This window comes from Ahaetulla prasina, chromosome 3 (assembly GCF_028640845.1).
Source record: "Ahaetulla prasina isolate Xishuangbanna chromosome 3, ASM2864084v1, whole genome shotgun sequence".
Classification (NCBI taxonomy): Eukaryota; Metazoa; Chordata; class Lepidosauria; order Squamata; family Colubridae; genus Ahaetulla; species Ahaetulla prasina.
Genome location: NC_080541.1, coordinates 4,570,152 through 4,596,393, shown reverse-complemented (window position 1 = coordinate 4,596,393; position 26,242 = coordinate 4,570,152). Strand labels below are relative to the sequence as shown.

Here is a 26,242-nt window from a genome sequence, read left to right as displayed (position 1 = left end):
CGAAACATTGTTAGAGACCCCACACACCCACTTCATGGTCTGTTTCTGTTGCTCCCCTCTGGGAGGAGGTTTCAAAGTATTTCTAGCAGGACTACCCGATTCTGTAACAGCTTTGTTCCCTCTGTCAAGATTTGTTTTTCTTGCCATGTACATGTATACATCAGAACTAGACTGTGTTGTTTCTCCGTGTCATAGAATATATGTGGGTATGTGTCTAATTTTGTATTTATTTATTTTCTCATGTCTATGTAGTGTGTATTGGTGACCCTTTGAGAGCTGTATGCAACAAAAAATCTTTTTAATGTACGCTGATTAGTGTACATTCAAAATGACGATAAAGTTCTTATTCTATTCTATTCTAGTCACTTTTTGCTGTGCCATTGTAACTCTGAGTGGTCACTAAATGAATGGCTGTAAGTTCAATGTTGTAACTTCAAATAGTCACTCAATGAATCATTGTAAGTAGCTGTTTCTGGCTCTTCTGATTGAAAAGATTTCAGGAATGTTGAAGATGGTCCTTAACAGTCCATGCTTTTTAAATTGCAGTAACCTTCTCCCGAGAGGGATGTGGTGGCTCAGTGACTAAGATGATGAGCTTGTCGATCAAAAGGTCAGCAGTTCAGCGGTTCAAATCCCTAGTCCCATGTAACAGGGGGTGAGCTCCGGTTACTTGTCCCGGCTTCTGCCAACCTAGCAGTTTGAAAGCATGTAAAAAATGCAAGTAGAAAAATAGGGACCACCTTTGGTGGGAAGGGAACAGCATTCTGTGCACCTTTGGCATTGAGTCATGCCGGCCACATGACCACGGAGACGTCTTTGGACAGTGCTGGCTCTTTGGCTTTGAAACGGAGATGAGCACCGCCCCCTAGAGTCAGGAACGACTAGCACATATGTGCAAGGGGAACCTTTACCTTTAACCTTCTCCCTCCCCCTATGAATTTTAAAAGCAACTATACCAGGAAACATCATTTATGTTCTGTCCCCCCTCACCTCCGTCCGAGCGATGGCTTAATTAGTCAGCACTATCAGCTCTGGCAGCAAACTAGCGAGTGTATGCCAAGTGACTCTGTTATCTCCCTTGATGCCGATGAGTCTCCCAGGAACAAACAGCACTTCAGCTCTAGCTAAGCAGTTGATTTTGCTTGTTACGAAGAGACATAGCAGCCCTCACTGGTTTTATATCCTGTGGGGTGTGGCTCCGTGACTCAGCACTTCCTAGGCCTGTCCCACCCCTGCTTCTGTTGTTCCCGCCTCTCCTGTCTACGAAACCTAGGGTCCAGCCAGGCCTGATTGCCATCAGCTGGATCTGGAGGCATGGCCTGGGGGGGAAGAGTCAGGGGACGGAGGCCTCGTTATCTCTTCCACCTGGCCTGTTTCTGGCTCCTGGAGCTAAGCCAGGGAAGCCAGTGCTCCCGAGGTAAGTCCTGATGGCCCTTCCCCCTCACTTTCCAAGTCACTTTCTGGTAGGGGGCCTAGCTCGGGGGGGGGGAGCAGACAAAACAATTTAGAAAGCTGCAGAGGCTAAATCTTCTCTTGGAAATTTTCCTTTGAAAGCAGGGAAGTAATTATGGATCGTCTAACTTTGACTCCACCTCCAGCCCCAAGACGGACGAAATACAACTTGTACAGCATCCAGACTAGTCTCTCTGCTCCAGGTTTTTCCACTCCGCTTGCCGTATTTTAATGATTAAACCTGGATGGTTATTATAACCCTCTGTGATCCCAACCTGCAATTTGCATTTTTTAGCTGGGTAGAATAGTAATCTGCGTGGCACTGCCAGCTTGCTACTTAATGCTTATTAGTACCTGTTCAAAAGCCAAAGACAGCGTTTGTTGGTGCAATGATTATGGCCTTTGGAGAACAAGAATGCCCACCTCAATTGGGTAAAATTAATTTTTTTAAAACCATATTTTATGAATTTTTAAACAAACCAAAACCAAAAACATGAATACAACAATGCAATACAGAAATACAAAAAAGAAATTTTTGTGCAGAACTGTGACCATTTACACCAGGGATCTCCAACCTTGGCAACTTGAAGACTTGTGGACATCAACTCCCAGAATTGCTCAGCCAGCTTTGCTGGCTGAGGAATTCTGGGAGTTGGAGTCCACAAGTCTTCAAGTTGCCAAGGTTGGAGACCCCTGATTTTCACATCAGTTTTTATACTCTCTACATTTTACTTCATCATATCTTACTATGCCTGAGTCTGTTTTATTTTTCTGTTTTCAATCCATTTCTCCCATTTCTCCCATTTCTACATAATATTCCAAATCTGTCATTTCTTTCAATTCCAATGTTAAGTTTGTCCATTTCAGCGCAGTAAAAAAAAAATTGTTTTAATTATTAAGTCATCAGAGGGCGTCTTTACATCCTTCCAACATTGGGCAAAGGCCAATCTTGCGCAAAGACCACAGTTGTTATATGTATAGTTATATGTCTTGTTTTCTTATCGTAAGTTTTTCTCATTATCCCCAGAAGGAACAATTCTGGTGTAAATTCCAGTTGAACACCAGTTATTTCCTGCAGTCACTTTCCCCCCCCCCAATATTTTTTTCCGATTTTGGACACAGCCACCATGAGTGATAGAAGGTACCCTGTTTCTGTCCACATTTCCAACAATTTGAGAGCCATCTCTATGGGCATGCGAGCAGTCGCCTGGGTCAACTCCACCACACATGAGCATGCACCTCCCATCAGGCAGCTGATTTTTGGGTCTCTGCCGCGCATGCTGCAGCCCATTTTTGGTCCCAGGAGGGGCACGAAGGGGAGAGGGACGCACACATGCGCAGGGATGCAGGGTGCATGGGGGGCTGTTGTGCATTGCCCACCCTCCTCTCTGCAGCCGGGCCCCTCCCATCTCCTGCTATCTAAGTCAGAGTCTGATAATGAAGAAGAATGGCCTGGCATACCTCCAGCCCTCAGTCCTGGCACCATGCCCGGACAGAATGTCAGGAATGAGCAAACAAACCTCCCTTCTACAGCGTGTGAGCACGAAGCCAGCCACGTGCTAGAATTGCCAGCAGCAGATCAGGAGGACGGAAAGTCACAGTGGACGGATCCCCGCTTCCAGAGAATGGAGAGGCGACATCAGCAAAAGGGGCAGGCCTGGATAAGTGCTGAGTCATGGAGCCACACCCCATGGCCTATATAAAAGACCAGCTTGAGTCAAGCAATTTGAGTCAAGCAAAGTCTCATCTGGTTTGCTGAAGTCACACCTTGGATTCCTGCCTGCCTGAGAACTCTGAAAGGAATTTGGCAAAGCTGCAGAGGCTTCGTGGCCACGCTTGATACAGACTTCCCAGACCCGGCCGTCGGAGGGGGAGGGGGACACGACAGGGGCATTGCATTATGGGTGTTTCAGCACCCGAGGAAAACAAGGTTAGCCATCACTGCCCTAGTCCTATCAGCACAGATTATGCATTGAGGGCAAGTAAGGTCACACACCGTGTCATCTCGCAAATCCCAGAATGCCATAGTTTATGTGGCATCTGAGTGGGTCTTCTGCCGATTATTTATGGCTAGGCCACCGCAAGAACAGATGCCAACGTGTCCAAGAAGTAGATTTCTCATTTTAAAGTTAAAAACAGATCACTGTTTCTGCATCAGTCCTGTGATTCCCAATATTGGACTTGTGTTCTTCCTGGTGGAAGTCACTGGAGGTAATTAGTTCTGCCTTATGTCTGCAATCGGTTTGATTAGAACGTTCATCCATCGCCCGACCGCAGAGATCAAAACAGAACGGCTTGTTTTCAGAAAAGATTCTCGGCTCTGAAATTAAGAGGGTTCAACTTGGAGACAGACCAAGAGCTGCCATTCATGTACCCGAGGGAGGGCAGAGGGTAAGTGGCTTTTATGAGCTGCTCTCTGAAAAGGAATCCTTCCGGTTGTAATTACAACGGCCCTCATTTCAATTTGGAGATGTGTTTAACGTATACCTAAGGACGCGGTGGCTCAGGGGCTAGGACGTTGAGCTTGTCGATCGAAAGGTCGGCAGCTCAGTGGTTCGAATCCCTAGTGCTGCCGTGTAGCAAGGTGAGCTCCTGTTACTTGTCCTAGCTTCTGCCAACCTAGCAGTTTTGAAAGCACGTAAAAAATGCAAGTAGAAAAAATAGGGACCACCTTTGGTGGGAAGGCAACAGTGTTCCATGCGCCTTTGGCGTTGAGTCATGCCGGCCACATGACCATGGAGACGTCTTTGGACAGCGCTGGCTCTTCGGCTTTGAAACGGAGATGAGCAGCACCCCCTAGAGTCGGCAATGACTAGCACGTTTGTGCGAGGGGAACCTTTACCTTTATCTTTAAGGCACATGCAATGGCCTGAAATGGCAATAGCGTGAACTTTTCATAATAGGAATGAGAGATACTTATATCTTGCAGTAGCGGATATTTAGGATGGTATTATATGTAGTTCCTGACCCCAGGTTTTTTGGGGGGAAGGAAATGTTTTAATAGTAGGGATGAAAAATTGGACTTCTGGGAAAGGAACGGCGGACTGAAGTTAGCCTTGCCAGCTGCGTCCTTAATGCTTGCTTGTCATCTCCTTTTTATGACCCCATAATCCCTTGAAGGGTGAAGTCTGGGCAACTGAATGGAGCTGAGTGTTTATTGGCTGGATGCCCTTCATGTTGCCAGTGAAGAATCTTATTCAGGTCCTTAATGCTTGTTCGTGCCTCGCTATTATTCAGTGATGGACTGCTGTTGTGGATGAGTATCCTTACGATTTATATTGATATTGTTTCCTGATTGCTTATTTGTACCCTATGACTATCACTAAGTGTTGTACCTTATGATTCTTGATGAAGGTATCTTTTCTTTTATGTACACTGAGAGCATCTGAACCCAAGATAGATTCCTTGTGTGTCCAATCACACTTGGCCAATAAAAAATTCTATTCTATTCTATTCTATTCTATTCTATTCTATTCTATTCTATTCTATTCTATTCTATTCTATTCTTTCTTTTATGTACACTGAGAGCCTATGCACCAAGACAAATTCCTTGTGTGTCCAGTCATACTTGGTCAATAAAAAATTCTATTCTATTCTATTCTATTCTATTCTATTCTATTCTATTCTATTCTATTCTATTCTATTCTATTTCTATTCCATTCCATTCCATTCCATTCTATTCTACTCTACTCTATTCTATTATTTCTTTTATGTACACTGAGAGCATATACATCGAGACAAATTCCTTTTGTGTCCAATCACATTGGGTCAATAAAAAATTCTGTTCTATTCTATTCTATTCTATTCTATTCTAGAGATTACAAGCACAATTAGTCCTGAACAAACATATTTCATTAAAACAGCTGAGAATTAATTCATTTCAGTCTGGGCAACTGAATGGAGCTAGCAGAGTGTTTATTGGCCGGATGCCCTTTCTGTTGCCAATGCGGAGTTATATCCAGCAGATATATTCTCATTGTGCCCAGAGAAGAGAAATATCTGCCTCTACCTAGGATTGAACTCACAGCCTCCTGATTGTGAGGCGAGAGCGTCACCTTTAGGCCACCGCACCACTCCTGGGTGGCTTATATATTCAGGTAAATAATAAAACAGGCCTCGCCTTTCAAGAATATCTTCTGCACCCACTTAAAACCACCCAATGTCCTCCACCGTTCTTCTACTGCCGATCTCCACAGGTTAATTGTGTGCAATAAATTCCCCATAAAGCATAGGAGTATTAAATAACCCGTCATTAAGCAAAGCACTCCTTTCTAATTGGCAGCTGCTTTCTTTTTCAAGCCGCGGATTTTAATGCATTTGGGCAATTAAGGCACTTTGCTTAACTATCGGTCCAAAAATGGGCTGCAGACGGATGTCACTCCCATCTCTTCTCACAAGTGACCATCGGAGATCTGGGCTGCCTTTTGCCTCCCACCTCTTGGGAGCTCAGGATGGGAGAGAAGGGGGAAATAAAACACACCGCTTTTAATAGTACGAAGTGATGGAGTTTATTTAAACGTATCTAATTACTGGCGTGCTATTGATTTGGTCTGGAAGAGCCATTAGGCAGATACGATTATGTCAGTAAATGTGGACGACCTTGAAAGACAATCTATCTCCTGTCGGGGAAATGGAAGAAGCAGAACGTCTAACTTTTGTGTGACTTTTAAGACGTCCTTGTTAGGGCATGGAAAGCTCACCTTCAGGAAGCCAGAGAAGAAGAGGGCACCCAGGTTTTTCAAAACTTCTTGAAGCTTGAATCTATCACGAACGATAAGCAGAATTTGGGCAAAACCAACCAGGTAGCAATCGCAACAATAAGTAGACTTATATACCGCTTCACAGTGCTTCACAGCCCTCTCTAAGCAATTTCTATATTGCCTATATATGTATAGATATGGGCTAGATAAATCAAAAATTGGAATTAAGATTGCCGGAAGAAATATCAACAACCTCAGATATGCAGATGATACCACTCTAATGGCAGAAAGCGAAGAGGAACTAAAGAGTCTCTTGATGCGGGTGAAGGAGGAGAGTGCAAAAGTTGGGTTGAAACTCAACATTAAGAAAACTAAAATCATGGCATCCGTCCCTTTCAATTCCTGGCAGATAGATGGGGAAGAAATGGAGGTAGTGACAGATTTTATTTTCCTGGGCTCCAAGATCACCGCAGATGGGGACTGCAGCCAAGAAATTAAAAGACGCTTGCTCCTGGGGAGGAAAGCTATGGCAAATCTAGACAGCGTACTAAAAAGCAGAGACATCACCCTGCCAACAAAAGTGCGTATAGTCAAAGCTATGGTTTTCCCAGTTGCAATGTATGGCTGTGAAGGTTGGACCATAAGAAAGGCTGAGCGCCAAAGAATTGAGGCCTTTGAACTCTGGTGCTGGAGAAGACTCCTGCAAGTCCCTTGGACTGCAAGGCGAACAAACAAGTCAGTTCTAGAGGAGATCAACCCTGACTGCTCTTTAGAAGGCCAGATCCTGAAGATGAAACTGAAATACTTTGGCCACCTAATGAGAAAGAAGGACTCACTGGAGAAGAGCCTAATGCTGGGAAAGATTGAGGGCAAAAGAAGAAGGGGACGACAGAGAACGAGGTGGCTGGATGGAGTCACTGAAGCAGTGGGCGTGAGTTTAAATGGACTCCAGAGGATGGTAGAGGACAGGATGGCCTGGAGGAATGTTGTCCATGGGGTCGCGATGGGTCAGACACGACTTTGCAACTAACAACGACAAATATTGCCCACAATGGGTCATTGTTTTACCAACCATGGAAGGATGGAAGCTGAATCAACTTTGAGCTGGTCAGGATTGAACTCTTGGCAACGAACAGAGTCAGCCTGCAATAGCCCTTAGACTAACATACCGCTTCGCAGTCCTTCACAGCCCTCTCTAAGCGGTGTACAGAGTCAGCCTCTCGCCCCCAACAATCCAGGTCCTCATTTTATCGACCTCAGAAGGATGGAAGGTTGCGTCAACCTTGAGCCAGTCCGGATTGAACTGCCAAGCTGCAGGCAACCGGCAGTCAGCAGAAGTAGCCTGCAGTACCACATTCTGACCACTGCGCTACCACAGCTCTTATAACTAATGTAACATATTTTTTGGACTATAAGATACACTTTTTTCCCTTCTAAAAGAGGCTGAAAATTTGGGTGTATCTTATACTCCGAATGTAGCTTTTTTTCAACCCTAATGAGGCACTAGCGAGTGAAGTGATCTCTGTGCTTTGCCTGTTTTTCTCATTGCTGCTCCCTCCGATGCTCAGCTGTGCTTTAGAAGCTTTTTTTCAGCCCTAAAGAGGTGCTAGCGAGTGAAGCGATCTCTGTGCTTTGCCTGTTTTTCTCATTGCTGCTCCCTCCGATGCTCAGCTGTGCTTTAGAAGCTTTTTTTCAGCCCTAAAGAGGTGCTAGCGAGTGAAGCGATCTCTGTGCTTTGCCTGTTTTTCTCATTGCTGCTCCCTCCGATGCTCAGCTGTGCTTTAGAAGCTTTTTTTCAGCCCTAAAGAGGTGCTAGCGAGTGAAGCAATCTCCGTGCTTTGCCTGTTTTTCTCATTGCTTCTCTCTCCAAAGATCAGCTGTGCTTTAGAAGCTGGTTTTTGTTTTTTTTTAATCCCCAAGCAGGGGATAAAAACCAGCAAACTAATGTGCAGAAGCTGACTACACTAAGGACACTAACCAGATGAATACCTGGTAGGCAGATTTTTCCCCCCTATTTTCCTCTCCAAAAACTAACCTGTGTCTTATACTCTGAAAAATACGGTATTTCGTTATAGGGACAAGACAAAACAAGGAAGACTTTGTGAAATCAATAAGCCCAAATCCGTAATACAAGGATTGCAAAGAGGAGAAGAACAGATAGGAAAACTTGGTAGTAAAAAATCGGAAAAGGGAAGAAATAGAGAGACTGCATTTAGCAGGTGCTTTTCCAAAATCACACTTAATGGGAGGAGAAAGATAAATAGACAAGGAAAGAGCCCATTGTAGAAAATGAGGATGGGGGGGGGATCACCAGAGTTGTGATTCACAGCTGTGGTGAGATTTTCAACCTACCTTTCTCATACCGTTTTAAGGGATTTCCCCCACCTCGTTTTTCGAGTGGAATCGCACCTAAGGTAAGTCGCATTACAGGTGAGTCCTCGACTTACGACCACAATTTCTTTTGCAAAGCGAGGCAGTTCTTAAGTGAATTTTCCCCATTTTACGACCTTTCCTGCCTCCGTTCTTAAGCGAATTGCTGCCGTTCTTAAGTTAGTAACATGGTCGTTAAGCGAATCTGGTTCCTTCCCCCAAATTGGTCAGAAGGTCGCAAAAGAGGATTGCGTGACCCCCCTGGGGACCCTGGAACCATCGTAGCTAAGAATCTCAATTTTGTTTTTGTGCTGCGACTGTAAAATAACGGTCATAAGTCACTTTCTGCAGTGCCGTCGTAACTTTGAATGGTCACGAAGTGAACTGTTGTAAGTCGAAGACTACTGTATTGTGAGGAAATGCCTTTCGGTTGTTTTACTTCTTGTGTAGGTAAGACAAAAGTTTGGGCCCACTGCTTTAGCTCTGCTTTTTTCCGCCTGGTCTTTTCAGGATCATAGACTCACAGGCTGGAAGAGACTTTGGAGGTCTTCTAATCCAGCCCTTATTCTTAAGCCAACCCCAGACACCTGGGTTCTGCAATCTTTTCTTGAAAACTTCCAGCGATGGAGCACCCGCAACTCCAGGAGGCCACCTCTTCCATTACAGATAAAGACACAAATTAACAGAGTTGGAAGGGACCTTGTAGGTCATCTAGTCCAACCCCACACCCAAGCAGGAGACCCTTCACCATTTCTGACAAGTGGCAGTCCAGTCTCTGCTTGAAAACTTCCAGTGGTGAAGCTCCTACAACTTCCGAAGGCTGTTCCACTGGTTGATTGTTCTCACTGTCAGAAAATTTCTCCTTATTTTCAGGTTGAATCTCTCCTTGATCAGTTTCCATTCATTATTCCTTGTCTGGCCTTGGAAAACAGGTTGACCCCCTTCCTCCTCTCTGTGGCAGCCCCTCAAATATTGGAAGATGCTACCCTGTCTCCTCTGGTCCTTCTCTTCACTAGACTAGCCATGCCCAGTCCCTGCAACTGTTCTTCATATGTTTTAGCCTCCAGTCCCATAATAATCTTTGTTGGTTTTTTATGCACTTTTTCTAGAGTCTCAACATCCTTTTTACATCGTGGCAACCAAAACTGGATGCAGTATTCTAGGTGTGGGCTTACTAAGGCTTTATAGAGTGGTATTAGTTCCTCACTTGATCTTGATTTTATCCCTCTGTTAATGCAAAAAAGGATCGGGTTTTTTGGCTGCCGCTGCACACTGCTGGCTCATATTTCACTGGTTGTCCTCATGGCCAAGAATTTCCTTCTTATTTCCAGGTTGACTCTCCATCGGATGACCTTCCACCCATTGTTTCTTGTCCTGCCCTTGATGGTTTGGAGCTGTCTATATAGTATCAGGGACTCTCTCTATATAAGGACATGCTGGCTTAGTGGGTAAGACGCTGAGCTTGTCGATCAGAAGGTCGGCAGTTCAGCAGTTTGAATCCCTAGCACCACCTAATGGGGTGAGCTCCCATGACTTGTCCCAGCTTCTACCAACCTAGCAGTTCGAAAGCATGTAAAAAATGCAAGTAGAAAAATAGGGACCACCTTTGGTGGGAAGGTAACAGAGCTCCGTGCCCCTTTGGTGTTGAGTCATGCCAGCCACATGACCACGGAGACATTGTCGGGCAGTGCTGTCTCTTCAGCTTTGAAACAGAGATCAGCACCGCCCCTAGAGCCTGAAATGACTAGCATGCATATGCGGGTGTTCTGTCCCCCCAGCTCAGTCCGGGAGACACATGAACTGACTCAATTAGCCAGCAATTTAGTCCACAGCAGCTATCAGCTCTGGCAGCAAACCAGCAATCATCTGCCAAGGTTTTCTTTATCTTCCCTGATGCCAGCGTCACAGAAGCTCGTTACTGGAGCAACCAGGAAGTCAGGAACAAACAGCAATCCAGGCCAAATGCTCAGTCAAATAGTTCAGCTCAAGTGTTCTCCAGTCAGTTTGTTTTGTCCGTCACAAAGTAGTAGAGCAGCCCCTCCTGCTTTTATACCCTGTGGGGTATGGCTCTGTGACTCAGCACTCTCTAGGCCTGCTCCACCCCTTCTTCTATTGTTCTCGCCTCTCTTGTCTATGAAACCTGGGATCTAACCAGGACTGATTGTGCACAGCTGGGTCTGGACCAAGGGGGGGAATACAGGAGACAGAGGCTTCGTCACCTCTTCCACCTGGCCTTCCTCTGGCTCCTGGAGCTGAGCCAGAGAGGCCGGCCCTGCAGAGGGGAGCCCTGATGCCCCTTCCCCCTCACTCTCCTGGGGGGAGTGGGGGCTGGAGCCACAACAGCGGGGGAAACTTTACCTTAGATAGAATATATATACTGAAGAAGCTTTTTGGATGAGAAGCTGAAATGTTTTCAAAAAATTAACAAGAAAGTCCAGTTGCCTCTTGAAAAAAGCACCATTGGGATTGTCTATAGAGCACTGCACACCAGAACAACTAGACACAAGAAGAGTTTTTTCCCTAACGCCATCACTGTGCTAAACAAATAATCCCCTCAACACTGTCAAACTACTCATTAAGTCTGCATTACTATTACTATTAATCTACTCATCGTTCCTATCACCCATCTCCTTCCACTTATGACTGTAACTTGTTGCTGTATCCTTACAATTTATATTGATTGTTTCCTGGTATGATTCGTTTGGTTGTTTGTACCCTATGACTTATGATTCTTAACAAATGTATCTTTTCTTTTTATGTACACTGAGAGCATATGCACCAAAGACAAATTCCTTGTGTGTCCAATCACACTTGGCCAATAAAGAATTCTATTCTATTCTATTCTATTCTATTCTATTCTATTCTATTCTATTCTATTCTATTCTATTCTATTCTATTCTATTCTATTCTATTCTATTCCTTTTATGTACACTGAGAGCCTATGCACCAAAGACAAATTCCTTGTGTGTCCAATCACACTTGGCCAATTGTATTGTATTGTATGTAATGTCAATGCACCTTGGAGGGCACTAGACACTTCTCTTGTGATGGCTGATGGATTTTTCTCCCTGTGCCAATTCTCAGGTGGATGGAATCCTTGGTCAACCTGGGGCGAGTGTACCAGGGACTGTGGAGGTGGCCTTCAGACTCGGACCCGAACATGTCAACCTCTTCCCGATGAAGGTCTCGTCTGTGAAGGAGTCTTGGAAGAAGGGAGATTATGCAACAGGAAAGCTTGCAACCGTAAGTAACCATGGCTTCTGAGGGAACCTCATAGCAGGTTCTCCTGACTGCCCATCAGGGATAAGCCCAACAGAAAGCTCTTTGCCTCTTGAAAGAGGCAACTGGACTTTCTGGTTTTCCTTTGACGATGTTTCGCTTCTCATCCAAGAAGCTCCTTCAGCTCTGACTGGATGGTGGGGAATGGAAGGATTTATATTCCTTGCAGACAGCTGGTCATTTCCATCCTTTTTAGAGAGTTGGAGCTTTGTCTGTGTCCTCAGGGTTACCTGGTTTGAAAGAGGAGTCAAAGAGGCCATCTATGTCAAAATTGAACAGCCTACTCTTAACAGAAGGGTAGGAATATGACACCATCTACCTCCAATCTACAACACATTCCTTTCAGCAGTTCCAAGAAGGCTCCACACCCATTTGCACCACTCAGGTGACCCTGAGGACACAGACAAACCTCCAAGTAGCCTCAACGACCCTCTAAAAGGATGCAAATGACCAGCTGTTGTCTGCAATATCAATCCTTCCATTCCCCACCAGCCAGTCAGAGCTGAAGAAGCTTCTTGGATGAGACGCAAAACATCTTCAAAAGAAAAAATAGAAAGTCCAGTTGCCTCTTGAAAAAAGCACCTTTGGGACAACTATTATTATTATTATTATTATTATTATTATTATTATTATTATTATTATTATTATTATTATTATTATTATTATTATTATTTAATTAAATTTGTATACCGCCCTTCTCCTGAAGGACCATGACCTGGATGATGGAGAATCTCCATAGACAAAAAGCGATTTGCTTAAATAAACGCATATAATTTGTATTGCAACTTCTCAATGCAGGCACTTTCTGTGAGAGCAACTACATTGTTCAGAATATAGATGGTCCAGGGTCTATTTTCCATTTTGATCTCCTTAACTGCAGACATTTCTTTGTCCTTCACACACAAGGTGTGACCAGGTTTGGTCACCACAATTAAAAAAACAACAACTTGAGACTCTAGAAAGAATGCAGAGAACAGCAACAAAGATGATTAGGGGACTGGGGGCTAAAACATATAAAGAACGGTTGCTGGAAATTGGGCGTGTCTAGTTTAATGAAAAGGAGGAGTGACATGATAGCAGTCTTCCAATATTTGAGGGACTGCCCCAGAGAAGAGGGGGTCCACCTATTCTCCAAAGCACCTGAGGGCAGGACAAGAAGCAATGGGTGGAAACTGATCAAGGAGAGAAGCAACTTAGAACTAAGGAGAAATTTCCTGACAGTTAGAACAATTAATAAGTGGAACAACTTGCCTGCAGAAGTTGTGGATGTTCCAACACTGGAGGCTTTTAAGAAGAGATTGGACAGCCAATTGTCTGAAATGTTACAGGGTTTTCTGTCTGAGCAGAGGGTTGAACTAGAAGACCTCCAAGGTCCCTTCCAACTTTGTTGTTCTTTTATTCTCTCTGTATTTTTTTAAAAAAATTATTTATTTGCATTTATATCCCGCCCTTCTCCGAAGACTCAGGGTGGCTTACACTATGTTAGCAATAGTCTTCATTCTATTTGTATATTTATATACAAAGTCAACTTTTATTGCCCCCAACAATCTGGGTCCTCATTTTACCTACCTTATAAAGGATGGAAGGCTGAGTCAACCTTGGGCCTGGTGGGACTAGAACCTGCAGTAATTGCAGGCAGCTGCTGTTAATAACAGACTGCATTAGCAGTCTGAGCCACAGAGGCAAATCTTACATTTGCCATTCCTATTGTTGCATGAGACAACCAATGAGTGTGCCATCGTTGGCACACTCGTGCCTCGTGGCTTGAATGCAATTAAAAAAAAAATATTGAAATATCCTGATTGGATTTGGGTGTTGTTCCGAACAGCTCCCCATTCGCGGTTCCAACTGTTTGCTCTCTCCTTAAGCCCAAAGGGATTTATTATTCTTCAGCTACCGATTATTTATGTATTAATTCATAATAAATGCTTGCATTTATTACAATCTTGAAGTGTGCAAGCTTGTTTTCCCCAGAGGTAATTAGAAGTAATTAGGAACAGAAAAGCAAACCAAAGATAAATGTAAAGCTGTAGATCTAACCTCCCTGCCTCCGCTCCAATCCAGAAGCGAGCAAAGAGAAAAAATGTTTATTAGATAGGAATATCTTGGTTCTGGATCTCAGGTATACACCAGTTGATCAGATATTATCCTCCCCACCACTTGGGCGGGCCATGATGGAGTCTCAAAATTGCTTCTTCAGAGGCAAGACTCTCGGGCATTGCCAAGTCAAGAAGAAAATCGAAGTGAATTGTTGTCCTTCAGGAATTATGTCCCAGTACTTTAGTCTGTAGTGATTTTCCATCCTCCAAGTCATGGTTGTCCCAAACGGGCTTTTTCAGGAGGCAACTGAACTTTCTTGGTTTTCCTTTCCTTTCCTTTCCTTTCCTTTCCTTTCCTTTCCTTTCCTTTCCTTTCCTTTCCTTTCCTTTCCTTTCTTTCAAAAGAAAAAATTAGAAACTCCAGTTGCCTCCTTAAAAAAACGCCTTTGGGGCAACCATGATCTGGAGGACTGAGAATCTCTACAGACTTTTAGCTATACAGTTTGGGATGACAGGGCACAAAGAGAAAATATTTGCTGTGAACTCCATATAGGCGTCAGGAAGGGCATCCATCCAGTAAATGCTCAGTTCCACTCGGTTACTCCAAACCTATTCCTAAGCGAGGGATTACAGGATCATAAAAAGAAAAAAAAATAAAGGAAAGATCGAAGCAATTCTAGGTCGATTGAGCCCCAAGGTCATCCTATTATACCGGGCTAGGTAATCTCATTAGTACAGTAGAGTTAGTTTCAATTTCATGTAGTGATGGGGCTAGAATAGAATAGAATAGAATAGAATAGAATAGAATAGAATAGAATAGAATAGAATAGAATAGAATAGAATAGAATAGAATAGAATTCTTTATTGGCCAAGTGTGATTGGACACACAAGGAATTTGTCTTGGTGCATATGTTCTCAGTGTACATAAAAGAAAAGATACCTTCATCAAGGTACAACACTTAGTGATAGTCATAGGGTACAAATTTAACACTTAGTGATACAATACTTAATGATAGTCATAGGCTATAATTAAGCAATCAGGAAACAATCAATAGCAGTATAAATCATAAGGATACAAGCAACAAAATTACAGTCATAAGTGGGAGGAGATGGGTGATGGGAACGATGAGAAGATTAATAGTAGTGCAGATTTTAGTGAATACTTTGACAGTGTTGAGGAAATTAGTTGTTTAGCAGAGGGATGCCATTGGGGAAAAAACTGTTCTTGTGTCTAGTTGTTCTGGTGTGCAATGCTCTATAGTGTCGTTTTGAGGGTAGGAGTTGAAACAGTTTATGTCCAGGATGTGAGGGGTCTGTAGATATTTTCCCAGCCCTCTTTATGATTCGTGCAGTATACAGGTCCTCAATGGAAGGCAGGGTAGCCATTGTTTCTTCTGCAGTTCTAATTACCCTTTGTTAGCTAGTCTGCTAACAAAACATCTAAAGAAAAACAGCTAAAGTTGAACCAAAGGCGCTTTTTCAGGAGGCAACTGGACTTTCTTATTTAAAAGAATTTTAGCTATGCAATTTGGGATCGTATAGCACCCTTTAAATGGTGTGGGAGTAGGAATGGATTTCCCAGAGAGAGAGAAATTGCAGACTACAGGAACCATTTGCACCACTCAGGTGACCCTGAGGATACAGATAAACCTCCAAATGGCCTCAAGGACTCTCTAAAAGAATGCAAATGACCAGCTGTCTGCAAGGAATATAAATCCTTCCATTCCTCACCTTCCAGTCAGAGCTGAAGAAGTTTTTTGAATGAGAAGCGAAATGTCTTCAAAAGAAAAAAAACAAGAAAGTTCAGTTGCCTTCTGAGAAAGCACCCTTATTGCTTGCCATGTCAGAGATGTTCTTAGTGATTCTTTGATCGGGCTGTTTAAAGGTAAAGCACATATGTCCTAGTCGTTCCTAACTCTAGGGGGCAGTGCTCATCTCCGTTTCAAAGCCGAAGAGCCAGCGCTGTCCGAAGACGTCTCCGTGGTCATGTGGCTGGCATGACTCAATGCCAAAGGCTCACGGAACGCTGTTCCCTTCCCACCAAAGGTGGTCCCTATTTTTTCTACTTGCATTTTTACCTGCTTTCGGAACTGCTAAGTTGGCAGGAGCTGGGACAAGTAACGGGAGCTCACCCCGTTACATGGCAGTACTAGGGATTCGAACCGCTGAGCTGCCGACCTTTCGATCAACAAGCTCAACGTCCTAGCCCCTGAGCCACTGCATCCCTGTTTGGGCTGTTTACTGTTAGCTAATTTATCCGAGTTGGTAGTTCTTCAATTGGGGTATTTACTTCTGGCTTAGTATTAATTTTGGTGCTAATCTGTTTACCTGGGCATTGATTGTTGATGGGGAGGTGTTTTGGTCTTTTTCTTTCCTGTTTGACTTTTTGATGGACTTTTTTAAATAGTATGTAGATCTTGTTTATCTCTATGTGCCAGTTGATGGCTGACTTCTTTGAGTACCAAGCTGTCAGGAATTCTTGATCTAGGATGCTCACAGCTTCCCAGTTGACACTATAGTTAAATGTTTCAATGTGTGGATGCCTTTCCCAATTTTACACATTGCTTGGCATTTCCATAAAGTAAAATAAAATGTAATAGAGGAAAGCCTCAAATAAAAAGTTTCTAGCACATTAAGCTTTCTTCGTCTTGTTCACATTGATTAATTTGGCGAGACACCCAAGCAAATTCTTTCACAAGTTTCTCCTTGATGTTTGCTTAGCGTTGGCCCCATCTCCCTTTACATCTCGAAAAAGGCTAGATCCTAGTGAAGTCCTGAGATAAACTGTAATTTTGTCCAATCTTGTTGAAAATTAGAAACACAAATCATTGTCTATGGGGGTAAACAGTAAGGGTTCAAGAGGTTTTTTGTTTTAACCTCTATTTTGATGGTAGCACCTTCAGAATTCAAGGAGAGAACCAATCTAGAATTAAAAAGGAATTTCCTGACAGGGAGAACAATTAACCCGTGGAACAGCTTGCCTCCAGAAGTTGTGAGTGTTCCATCACTTTAAGAAGAAACTGGACAGTCATTTGTCTGAAATAATGTAGGTTTCCTGCTTGTGCAGGGAGTTGGACTAGAAGACCTCCAAGGTCTCTTCCAGCTTTCTTCTGATTGATAGTGGCACTCCTTAGAATCAAAAGATTCAAGGAGAGAAGCAACCTAGAACTAAAGAGAAATTTCCGGACAGTTAGAACAATCAATCAGTGGAACAACTTGCCTCCAATAGTTGTAAATACTCCAACACTGGAGGTTTTTAAGAAGATGTTGGATAACCATTTGTCTGAAATGAAACAGGGAGTTGGGCTAGAAGACCTCCAAGGTCCCTTCCAGCTCTCTTCTGATTGATTGATATTGATTGATTGGAGTATAATTGTAGGGTCATCACCATGTCACTTCTTGTGTTTTGGGAAGGAAAATATACAGTGTGTCCTTCCTATTGATACTTAATTCCATTTTTTTTATGTCATCTTTGAGGTCAGCCTGTTGCCACGTTTTCCCATTTATGATGTGATCTTTCAGTGAGATTTGTAGCCTATATATAAGCTACAAGCTGTGTGTGTGTGTGTGTGTGTGTGTGTGTGTGTGTGTGTGTGTGTGTGTGAGAGAGAGAGAGAGAGAGAGAGAGAGAGAGAGAGAGAGAGAGAGAGAAGCTATATATGTGTGTGTGTGTGTATTTACTGACAAAGAAATAAAGGGAAACCAGTATAGATCTATTTCAAGCTATTTAGTTCTCATCAGCTAGCCAGACCCTTCTGGGATTCGAACCTGGCCTTGCTTGCATATTAGGCAGATGTATTAACCTCTAAGCCACAGGTTCTCCTCGCTTTGTCAGCTGTACCAGGGGAAAGATTAAGTGATATAGATATGGATATGGATATGGATATGGATATGGATATGGATAGAGATAAAGATAGAGATAGACATAGACATAGACATAGAGATAGATAGAGCTAGAGCTAGAGCTAGAGATATTACAAAGTATTCTTGTTTTTATCTATATTTATCTATAGCTATAGCTATATCTATCTATCTATCTATCTATCTATCTATCTATCTATCTATCTATCTATCTATCTATCTATCTACCTATCTATATCATCTATCTACCTCCCTCCCTCCCTCCCTCCCTCCCTACCTACCTACCTACCTACCTATATCATCCATCTATCTATCTATCATCTATCTATCTATCTATCTATCTATCTATCTATCTATCTATCTATCTATCTATCTATCTATCTATCTATCTATATTTATCCATCCATCCATCCATCCATCCATCCATCCATCCATCCATCCATCTATCTATCTATCTATCTATCCATCCATCTACCTACCTACCCATATCATCCATCCATCTATCTATCTATCTATCTATCTATCTATCTATCTATCTATTCATTCATCTATCATCTCATCTATCTATCTATCTATCTATCTATCATTCATCTATCTATCATCTCATCTATCTGTCATCTATCCATCTATCTATCTATCTATCATTCATCTATTCATCTATCTATCTGCCTACCTACCTACCTACCTACCTACCTACCTACCTATATCATCCATCCATCCATCCATCTATCTGTCTGCCTGCCTGCCTGCCTACCTACCTACCTACCTACCTACTTACCTATAATATCCATCCATCCATCCATCCATCCATCCATCCATCCACCTACCTACCTACCTACCTATATCATCCATCCATCCATCCATCCATCCATCCATCCATCCATCCATCCATCCATCCATCCATCCATCCATCCATCCATCCATCCATCCATCTATCTATCTATCTATCTATCTATCTATCTATCTATCTATCTATCTAAAATCTCCCTGCATGCAGCATGACTCAGAGCTTCTCAGCATCCATCCATTCTCTACTTCAGAAGAACTCGTATTTTATATCTGCCCTTTATCGGAAGAGAAATGAAACTTTAGCTCCTCCACACCGGGCCATTGGAGCAAGGAGGGAGCCGTAGCTCAGGATGGACAAGGAGAGAAGGTTGAAAGAACGCTTAGATAAATTCAACTCTGCAAGGCCAGATCAATTACACCCAAGGCAGGAAGAAGAGGAGATGATTGCCCGATTGCTCAGGGTGACCTCTAAGAACTCCCGGAGAAATGCTGAAGAGCAGGAGATGGGAGGAGAGCAAATGTTGTCCCTGACTTCAGAAAGGGGTAGAAGGAAATTACAGAGCTATTAGCTTGCCATACATATTGATTCAGACCAGACATTCACTAGTTCAGATACATACCTATCAATCTCTTCAGACCAAGGATTGTCTGAAATGGTATTGGGTTTCCTGCTTGAGCAGAGGGTTGGACTAGAAGACCTCCACGGTCCTATTCCAGCAGAATAACATTCTGTTATCTTGTTATCTATCTATCTGTCTGTGGGTATCTATCAGTCTCTCTCTCCCTCCCTCCCTCCCTCCCTCCCTTTCTATCTATGTCTCTCTTTAGCTATCTGTCTGTCTGTCCATCTGTCCATCCATCCATCCATCCATCTATCCATCCATCTCTATCATCCATCTATCTATCTATCTATCTATCTATCTATCTATCAATCTATCTATCCCCATCTGTCTCTCACACACACTCCGTCTAAGCTTTTTGTCTCTGCCTGCCTGCCTGCCTGCCTGCCTGCCTCTATCTGTCTGTCTGCCCGTCCGTCCATCTGTCTGCCCATCCATATCTATCTATCTATCTATCTATCTATCTATCTATCTATCTATCTATCTATCTATCTATCCATCCATCCATCCATTCATCTATCTATCATCTTTAGAATAGAATAGAATAGAATAGAATAGAATAGAATAGAATAGAATAGAATAGAATAGAATAGAATAGAATAGAATAGATTTTTTTTTATTGGCCAAGTGTGATTGGACACACAAGGAATTTGTCTTGGTGCAGATGCTCTCAGTGTACATAAAAGAAAAGATACGTTCATCAAGGTACAACATTTACAATACAATTGATGGTCAATATATCAATATAAATCATAAGGATTGCCAGCAACAAAGTTACAGTCATACAGTCATAAGTGGAAAGAGATTGGTGGTGGGAACTATGAGAAGATTAATAGTAGTGCAGATTTAGTAAATAGTTTGACAGCCTTGATGAAATTATTTGTTTAGCAGAGTGATGGCCTTCGGGAAAAAACTGTTCTTGTGTCTAGTTGTTCTGGTGTGCAGTGCTCTATAGCGTCGTTTTGAGGGTAGGAGTTGAAACAGTTTATGTCCAGGATGCGAGGGGTCTGTAGATATTTTCCCAGCCCTCTTCTTGATTCGTGCAGTATATAGGTCCTCAATGGAAGGCAGGTTGGTAGCAATTATTTTTTCTGCAGTTCTAATGATCCTCTGAAGTCTGTGTCTTTCTTGTTGGGTTGCAGAACCGAACCAGACAGTTATAGAGGTGCAGATGACAGACTCAATAATTCCTCTGTAGGAAAGCTGGCTGAGGAACTCTGGAAGTTGAAGTCCACCAGTCTTAAAAGAGCCAAGTTTGTAGACCCCTGGGTTAATCGAATCACCACCATTGTTAAGTTAGGAACACGGTTGTTAAGTACAAAGTACACTATACGAAGGTACAATAGCACTGAAAAAAGTGAGCATTTTTCATACTTATGACAGTTGCAGCATCCCCATGGTCATGTGATCAAAATTCTGATGCTTGGCAACTGGCCTATATTAATAGAATCAAGATCACGTGAAGTGTTAATACAACTTTATAATGCCTTGGTAAGGCCACACTTGGAATATTGCATTCAGTTTTGGTCGCCACTATGTAAAAAAGATGTTGAGAATCTAGAAAGAGCGCAGAGAAGAAGAACAAAGGTGATTAGGGGACTGGAGACTAAAACATATGATGAACCGTTGCAGGAACTCGGCATGTCTAGTTTAATGAAAAGGAGGACTAGGGGAGACATGATAGCAGTCTTCCAATATCTCAGGGGTTGCCACAAAGAAGAGGGAGTCAAACTATTCTCCAAAGCACCTGAGGGTAGAACAAGAAGCAATGGGTGGAAACTGATCAAAGAAAGAAGCAACTTAGAACTAAGGAGAAATTTCCTGACAGTTAGAACAATTAATCAGTGGAACGACTTGCCTGCAGAGGTTGTGAATGCTCCAACACTGGAAATTTTTAAGAAAATGTTGGATAACCATCTGACTGAGATGGTGTAGGGTTTTCTGCCTGGGCAGGGGGTTGGACTAGAAGGCCTCCAAGGTCCCTTCCAACTCTGTTGTTATGTTATGTTATGTTAATACTAATACTAATACTAATACTATTAATAATCATCATCATCATCATAACAACAACAACAACAAGAGTTGGAAGGGGCCTTGGAGGTCTTCTAGTCCAACCCCCTACACCATTTCAGACAAATGGCTATCCAACATTTTCTTTAAAATTTCCTGTGTTGAAGCATTTATAACTTCTGGAGTCAAGTTGTTCCACTGATTAATTGTTCTAACTGTAAGGAAATTTCTCCTTCGTTCTACGTTGCATCTCTCCTTGATTAGTTTCCACCCATTTATTTATAATGGTTGCAACGTTCCAGGTTGATGGGATCCCCTTTTGCGACCTTCTGACAAACAAAGTCAATGAGGAAGTCAGTTTCGCTTAACAACCGTGTTACTAATTTAGCAACCGTAATAATTCTCTTAACAAGTGTGGTAAGAAACGACTCATTTTAAGGGATCAGATAAGGGCCTGGAGGCTAAACCAAATGGTGAAGGATTGAGGGAACTAGTCTACGTTTAGTCTAATGAAAAGAAAGAGACGTGGTGGCTCAGCGGCTAAGACGCTGAGCTTGTCGATCGAAAGGTTGGCAGTTCAGCGGTTCGAATCCCTAGTGCCGTGTAACTGGGTGAGCTCCCGTGACCTGTCCCAGCTTCTGCCAACCTAGCAGTTCGAAAGCATGTAAAAAACGCAAGTAGAAAAAATAGGGACCACCTTTGGTGGGAAGGTAACAGCGTTCCGTGTGCCTTTGCCACTGAGTCATGCTGGCCGCATGACCACGGAGACGTCTTCGGAGAGCGCTGGCTCTTCGGCTTTGAAATGGAGATGAGCACCGCCCCCTAGAGTTGGGAACAACTAGCACATATGTGCGAGGGGAACCTTTTACCTTTACCTTAATAAAAAGAAGGATTACGGGGTGACATGATAGCAGTCTTCCAGTATTTGAGACACTGCCACAAAGAGGATAGGGACACCAAAAGGCAGGACAAGAAACAATTGGTGGATGGATGGATGGGTGGGTGGATGGATGGAAGAAGGAAAGAAGGAAAGAAGGAAAGAAGGAAAGAAGGAAGGAAGGAATAGACGGAAGTAGAGAAGAGGTATGGACAGAGGGAGGGAGGGAGGGAGGGAGGGAGGGAGGAAGGAAGGAAAGAAGGAAGGAAGAAAGGAAGGAAGGAAGGAAGGAAGGAAGGAAGGAAGGAAGGATGGATGGATGGATACTGGATGAGGAGGAACAAGGGAAGGAAGGGAAGGGAAGGGAAGAGAAGGAAAAGAAAGGGAAGGGAGGGAGGAAGGGAGGGAAGGAAGGAAGGAAGGAAGGAAAGAAGGAAGGAAGGAAGGAAGGAAGGAAGGAAGGAAGGAAGGAAGGATACTGGATGAAGAGGAACAAGGGAAGGAAGGGAAGGGAAGGGAAGAGAAGGAAAAGAAAAGGAAGGGAGGGAAGGAAGGAAGGAAGGAAGGAAGGAAGGAAGGAAGGAAGGAAGGAAGGAAGGAAGGAAGGAAGGATTCTAGTATTTGAGGGGCTGCCCCAAAGAAGAGGGGGTCAATCTATTCTCCAAAGTACCTGAGGGCAGGACAAGAAACAATGGTTGGAAACTCATCAAGGAGAGAAACTAACTTGGAACTAAGGAAAAACTTCCTGACAGTGAGAACAATTAACCAGTGGGACATTTTTGCTTCCAGATGTTTTCAAGAAGAGGTTTGTTTTCCTGCCTGAGCGAGGGGTTGGACTAGAAGATCTCTTCCAACCTTATTATTCTATGTCCTATATTTTTCTGCTCCGTAGCTGAAGCAGAAGAGCATTTGTAAGCATGGTCCACACATATATATATATATATATTTTACCCTGGCAATGCTCCCTTCCAGCTCCTGCACCATGTGGGAGAGCCCTAAGTTACATTTTTCCTTTCAAACTAAATTAATAAATACATCTGAAACCAAGTGGAAACATCTCAACGGGATTCCTGGCGTAGCGACGGGAAGTATCAGCACCCAGAGTTCTACGTGCCCCAGAATTATACAAAATCCCCTCCTCCAAACCCTTCCTACTCCGGCTTTGAGAGTGGTGACCTCAGATCCAAAGGAAGGGGGAATGCTGGACCATCTGGATGAAGGCCAACCTGAGAAACTGCCCGCAATCACCTCCATGCAAAACTGACCAGGGTCTGTTCTTGGCTCTCCCGCAATTTCTAACGTTTGAGATACTTGCTGTCGTGACAGTGACGTTCATCCAAATTTAAGCACATCACTCGTTAGTCTCACGAGGCACATGGTTCCTTAATGTGCGATTATTCCTGCCAAGCCGAAGTGCCCTGAAATGTTAATTTTTGTGGGGAGAATAAGTAAAAAGGAGCTAAAATTAAAAAGCCTGCCTCGAGAATGAATGCCAGGCGGAGCTCCCAGGAGGAGGAGGAGGAGGAGGAGGAGGAGGAGGAGGAGGAGGAGGAGGGACTGAAGGACAGGCTGGTGTCTTAAGATGCCCAGAGATAAATCCGCTGCCCCTCAGTAACGGCTTCCATATGTATTTGCGACCTTTGAGAGGAAAAATTGTGGTGGCTGGTCAGACATTTGTCACAAGCGGGCCAACAAGAATGGGGAATATGGCTATTTATGTAGTCCTTTCAGCAACGTTCAGCCGTGATGGATTAATTTTGCCTCTTTAAACCGGTCCATTTTTTATTTTATTTTTTTGCATTTCATTTATCAAGAGCTTAGAAAAGGGAGTTAAATCTTTCTCCCCTCCCCCCCAAAAACCCACCAATATAACTGAAGAGAATAATCCTTCATTTCCACATCGAGGCAACTTCTCCGTGAGGAAAAGATTAAAACATGTGAACAATTGCGTTTGCAGGAGAAGCATCTAAGTAGCTGGAAAAGCAATGGATCCTGGCCCAAGGGTCAGGCATTGCTTTTTTTATTTTATTTTATTTTTTTGAAAGAGGCAACTGAACTTTCTTGTTTTTTCCTTGAAGAGGTTTCGCTCCTCACCCGAGAAGCTTCTTCAGGTTCTGACCGAATGGTGGAAAGAACGGAAGGATTTTTATTCCTTGCAGTCGTCTGGTCCTTTGCACTCCTGAGAATTGTTGAGGCCACCTGGAGGTTTTCAGCCCCATTCAGATGTTTTAGGATCTGATTGGGGATGTTTTATATAACAATAACAATAACAACAACAGAGTTGGAAGGGACCTTGGAGGTCTTCTAGTCCAACCCCCTGCCCAGGCAGGAAACCCTACACCATCTCAGACAGATGGTTACCCAACATTTTCTTAAAAATTTCCAGTGTTGGAGCATTCACAACTTCTGCAGGCAAGTCGTTCCACTTATTAATTGTTCTAACTGTCAGTAAATTTCTCCTTAGTTCTAAGTTGCTTTTTTCCTTGATCAGTTTTCACCCATTGCTTCTTGTTCTACCCTCAGGTGCTTTGGAGAACAGCCCGACTCCCTCCTCCTTTTCCTTCTTCTCTTCTTTCCTTCTCTTTCTCTTTTCATTCTCATTCTCTTTCTCCACCTCCTTCTTTTTCTCCTTCACTTCCTCCTCCTCCTCTTCCTTCTTTCCACCTTCCTCCTCCTCCTCTTTCTATTCTACTCCTCCACCTCCTTCTCCTGGCACACCCCTTCTAGCACTGATGATGTTACCTAGTTGGGTAATGAAATGTCTGCAAGTTCAGAGAAGGCCAAGCACCCCATAGTTCCCCTCCTCCTCCTCCTCCTCCTCCTCCTCCTCCTCCTCCTCCTCCTCCTCCTCCCCCCCTCCCCCTCCCCCTCCTCCTCCACTAGTTTTAACATATCACATTCTTTATAGTGGTGTTTCTATAATATAATAAAACCACTTTTAGAAAGGAGTGGCTAGAGCAATTCAGATTGGTAACACCAACCTTAGGAATAGCCGGCAGGCATACAATTCTAGAGAAGGCATTTGAAAACTAAAATCAACCTAAAGAGAATTTCTGATTTATCATATCATCTGCACATTCACCTCCACAGAAAACTCTTCTCTTCTCTTCTCTTCTCTTCTCTTCTCTTCTCTTCTCTTCTCTTCTCTTCTCTTCTCTTCTCTTCTCTTCTCTTCCTTTTATGTCCACTGAGAGCATATGCACCAAGACAAATTCCTTGTGTGTCCAATCACACTTGGCCAATAAAAAAATTCTATTCTATTCTATTCTATTCTATTCTATTCTATTCTATTCTATTCTATTCTATTCTATTCTATTCTATTCTATTCTATTCTATTCCTTTTATGTCCACTGAGAGCCTATGCACCAAGACAAATTCCTTGTGTGTCCAAGCACACGGCCAATAAAAAAATTCTATTCTATTCTAAAAAAAAATGGGATCTAGATTGGTTTCAAGCAGGAGTTGTCCTCCTTGAAACTAATCAAGTTGTCCCACTCAATGATTTTTGTAGCTGCTGCAAGAACAGACTTCGAATTTCTGCTCTTTAGACCCCATCAGCTTTAATTAGCCTGAGGTTGACAGCTAAGTTCTGAGATGGTGGCATCATGGGAATAGAAAGCCATCATGCAACTCATTAGAAGTCAACCTTGACCATTAAGGGACTCATCCCGTGGAACTTGAATGTCAAGTGAGGGGATCGTTTGGAACTGACTCGGCACGGATAGGCTGGAGAAGAGAAGTCATCAAATATCTTTCCAGATCAATGGGAGGAAGTTTGACCTTCTCCAATTCTTTCCACCAACAAGCTCTGAACCAAAACCAATTATACCTTTACACAATACAGACTAACGAATTTTCCAAAGCACCTGAAGGCCAGACAAGGAATAATGGATGGAAATTGACCGAGGAGAGATTCAACCTAGAAATAAGGAGGAACTTTCTGACAGTGAGAACAATCAACTGATGGAACAAAAGTTGCCTTCAGAGGTTGTGGGAGCTCCATCACTGGAAGCTTTCAAGAAAAGATTGGACTGCCATTTGTCAGAATTAGTGTAGGGTCTCCTGCTTGAGTGGGGGGTTGGACTAGATCAGGGGTCTCCAACCTTGGCAACTTTAAGACTTGTGGACTTCAAAGTTACTTCAAAGCTCAAGTTACAGAAAGATCTTGACAGACTTGAACATTGGGCGCTATCTAACAAAATGAAATTCAACAGTGAAAAAAGTAAGGTTCTACATTTAGGCAAA

The 26,242-nt window shown here is 43.1% G+C and overlaps 1 protein-coding gene across 1 annotated transcript in view; it reads left to right on the top strand.

Moving 5' to 3' along the window:
* ADGRB1 (adhesion G protein-coupled receptor B1) overlaps positions 1–26,242 on the top strand; it is a 341,354-nt gene that overhangs the window by 48,752 nt on the left and 266,360 nt on the right. The window contains exon 2 of the mRNA XM_058174889.1: positions 11,607–11,765. Within this exon, the coding sequence (XP_058030872.1) occupies positions 11,607–11,765 (159 nt within the window). The remainder of the gene's footprint in view (positions 1–11,606; positions 11,766–26,242) is intronic.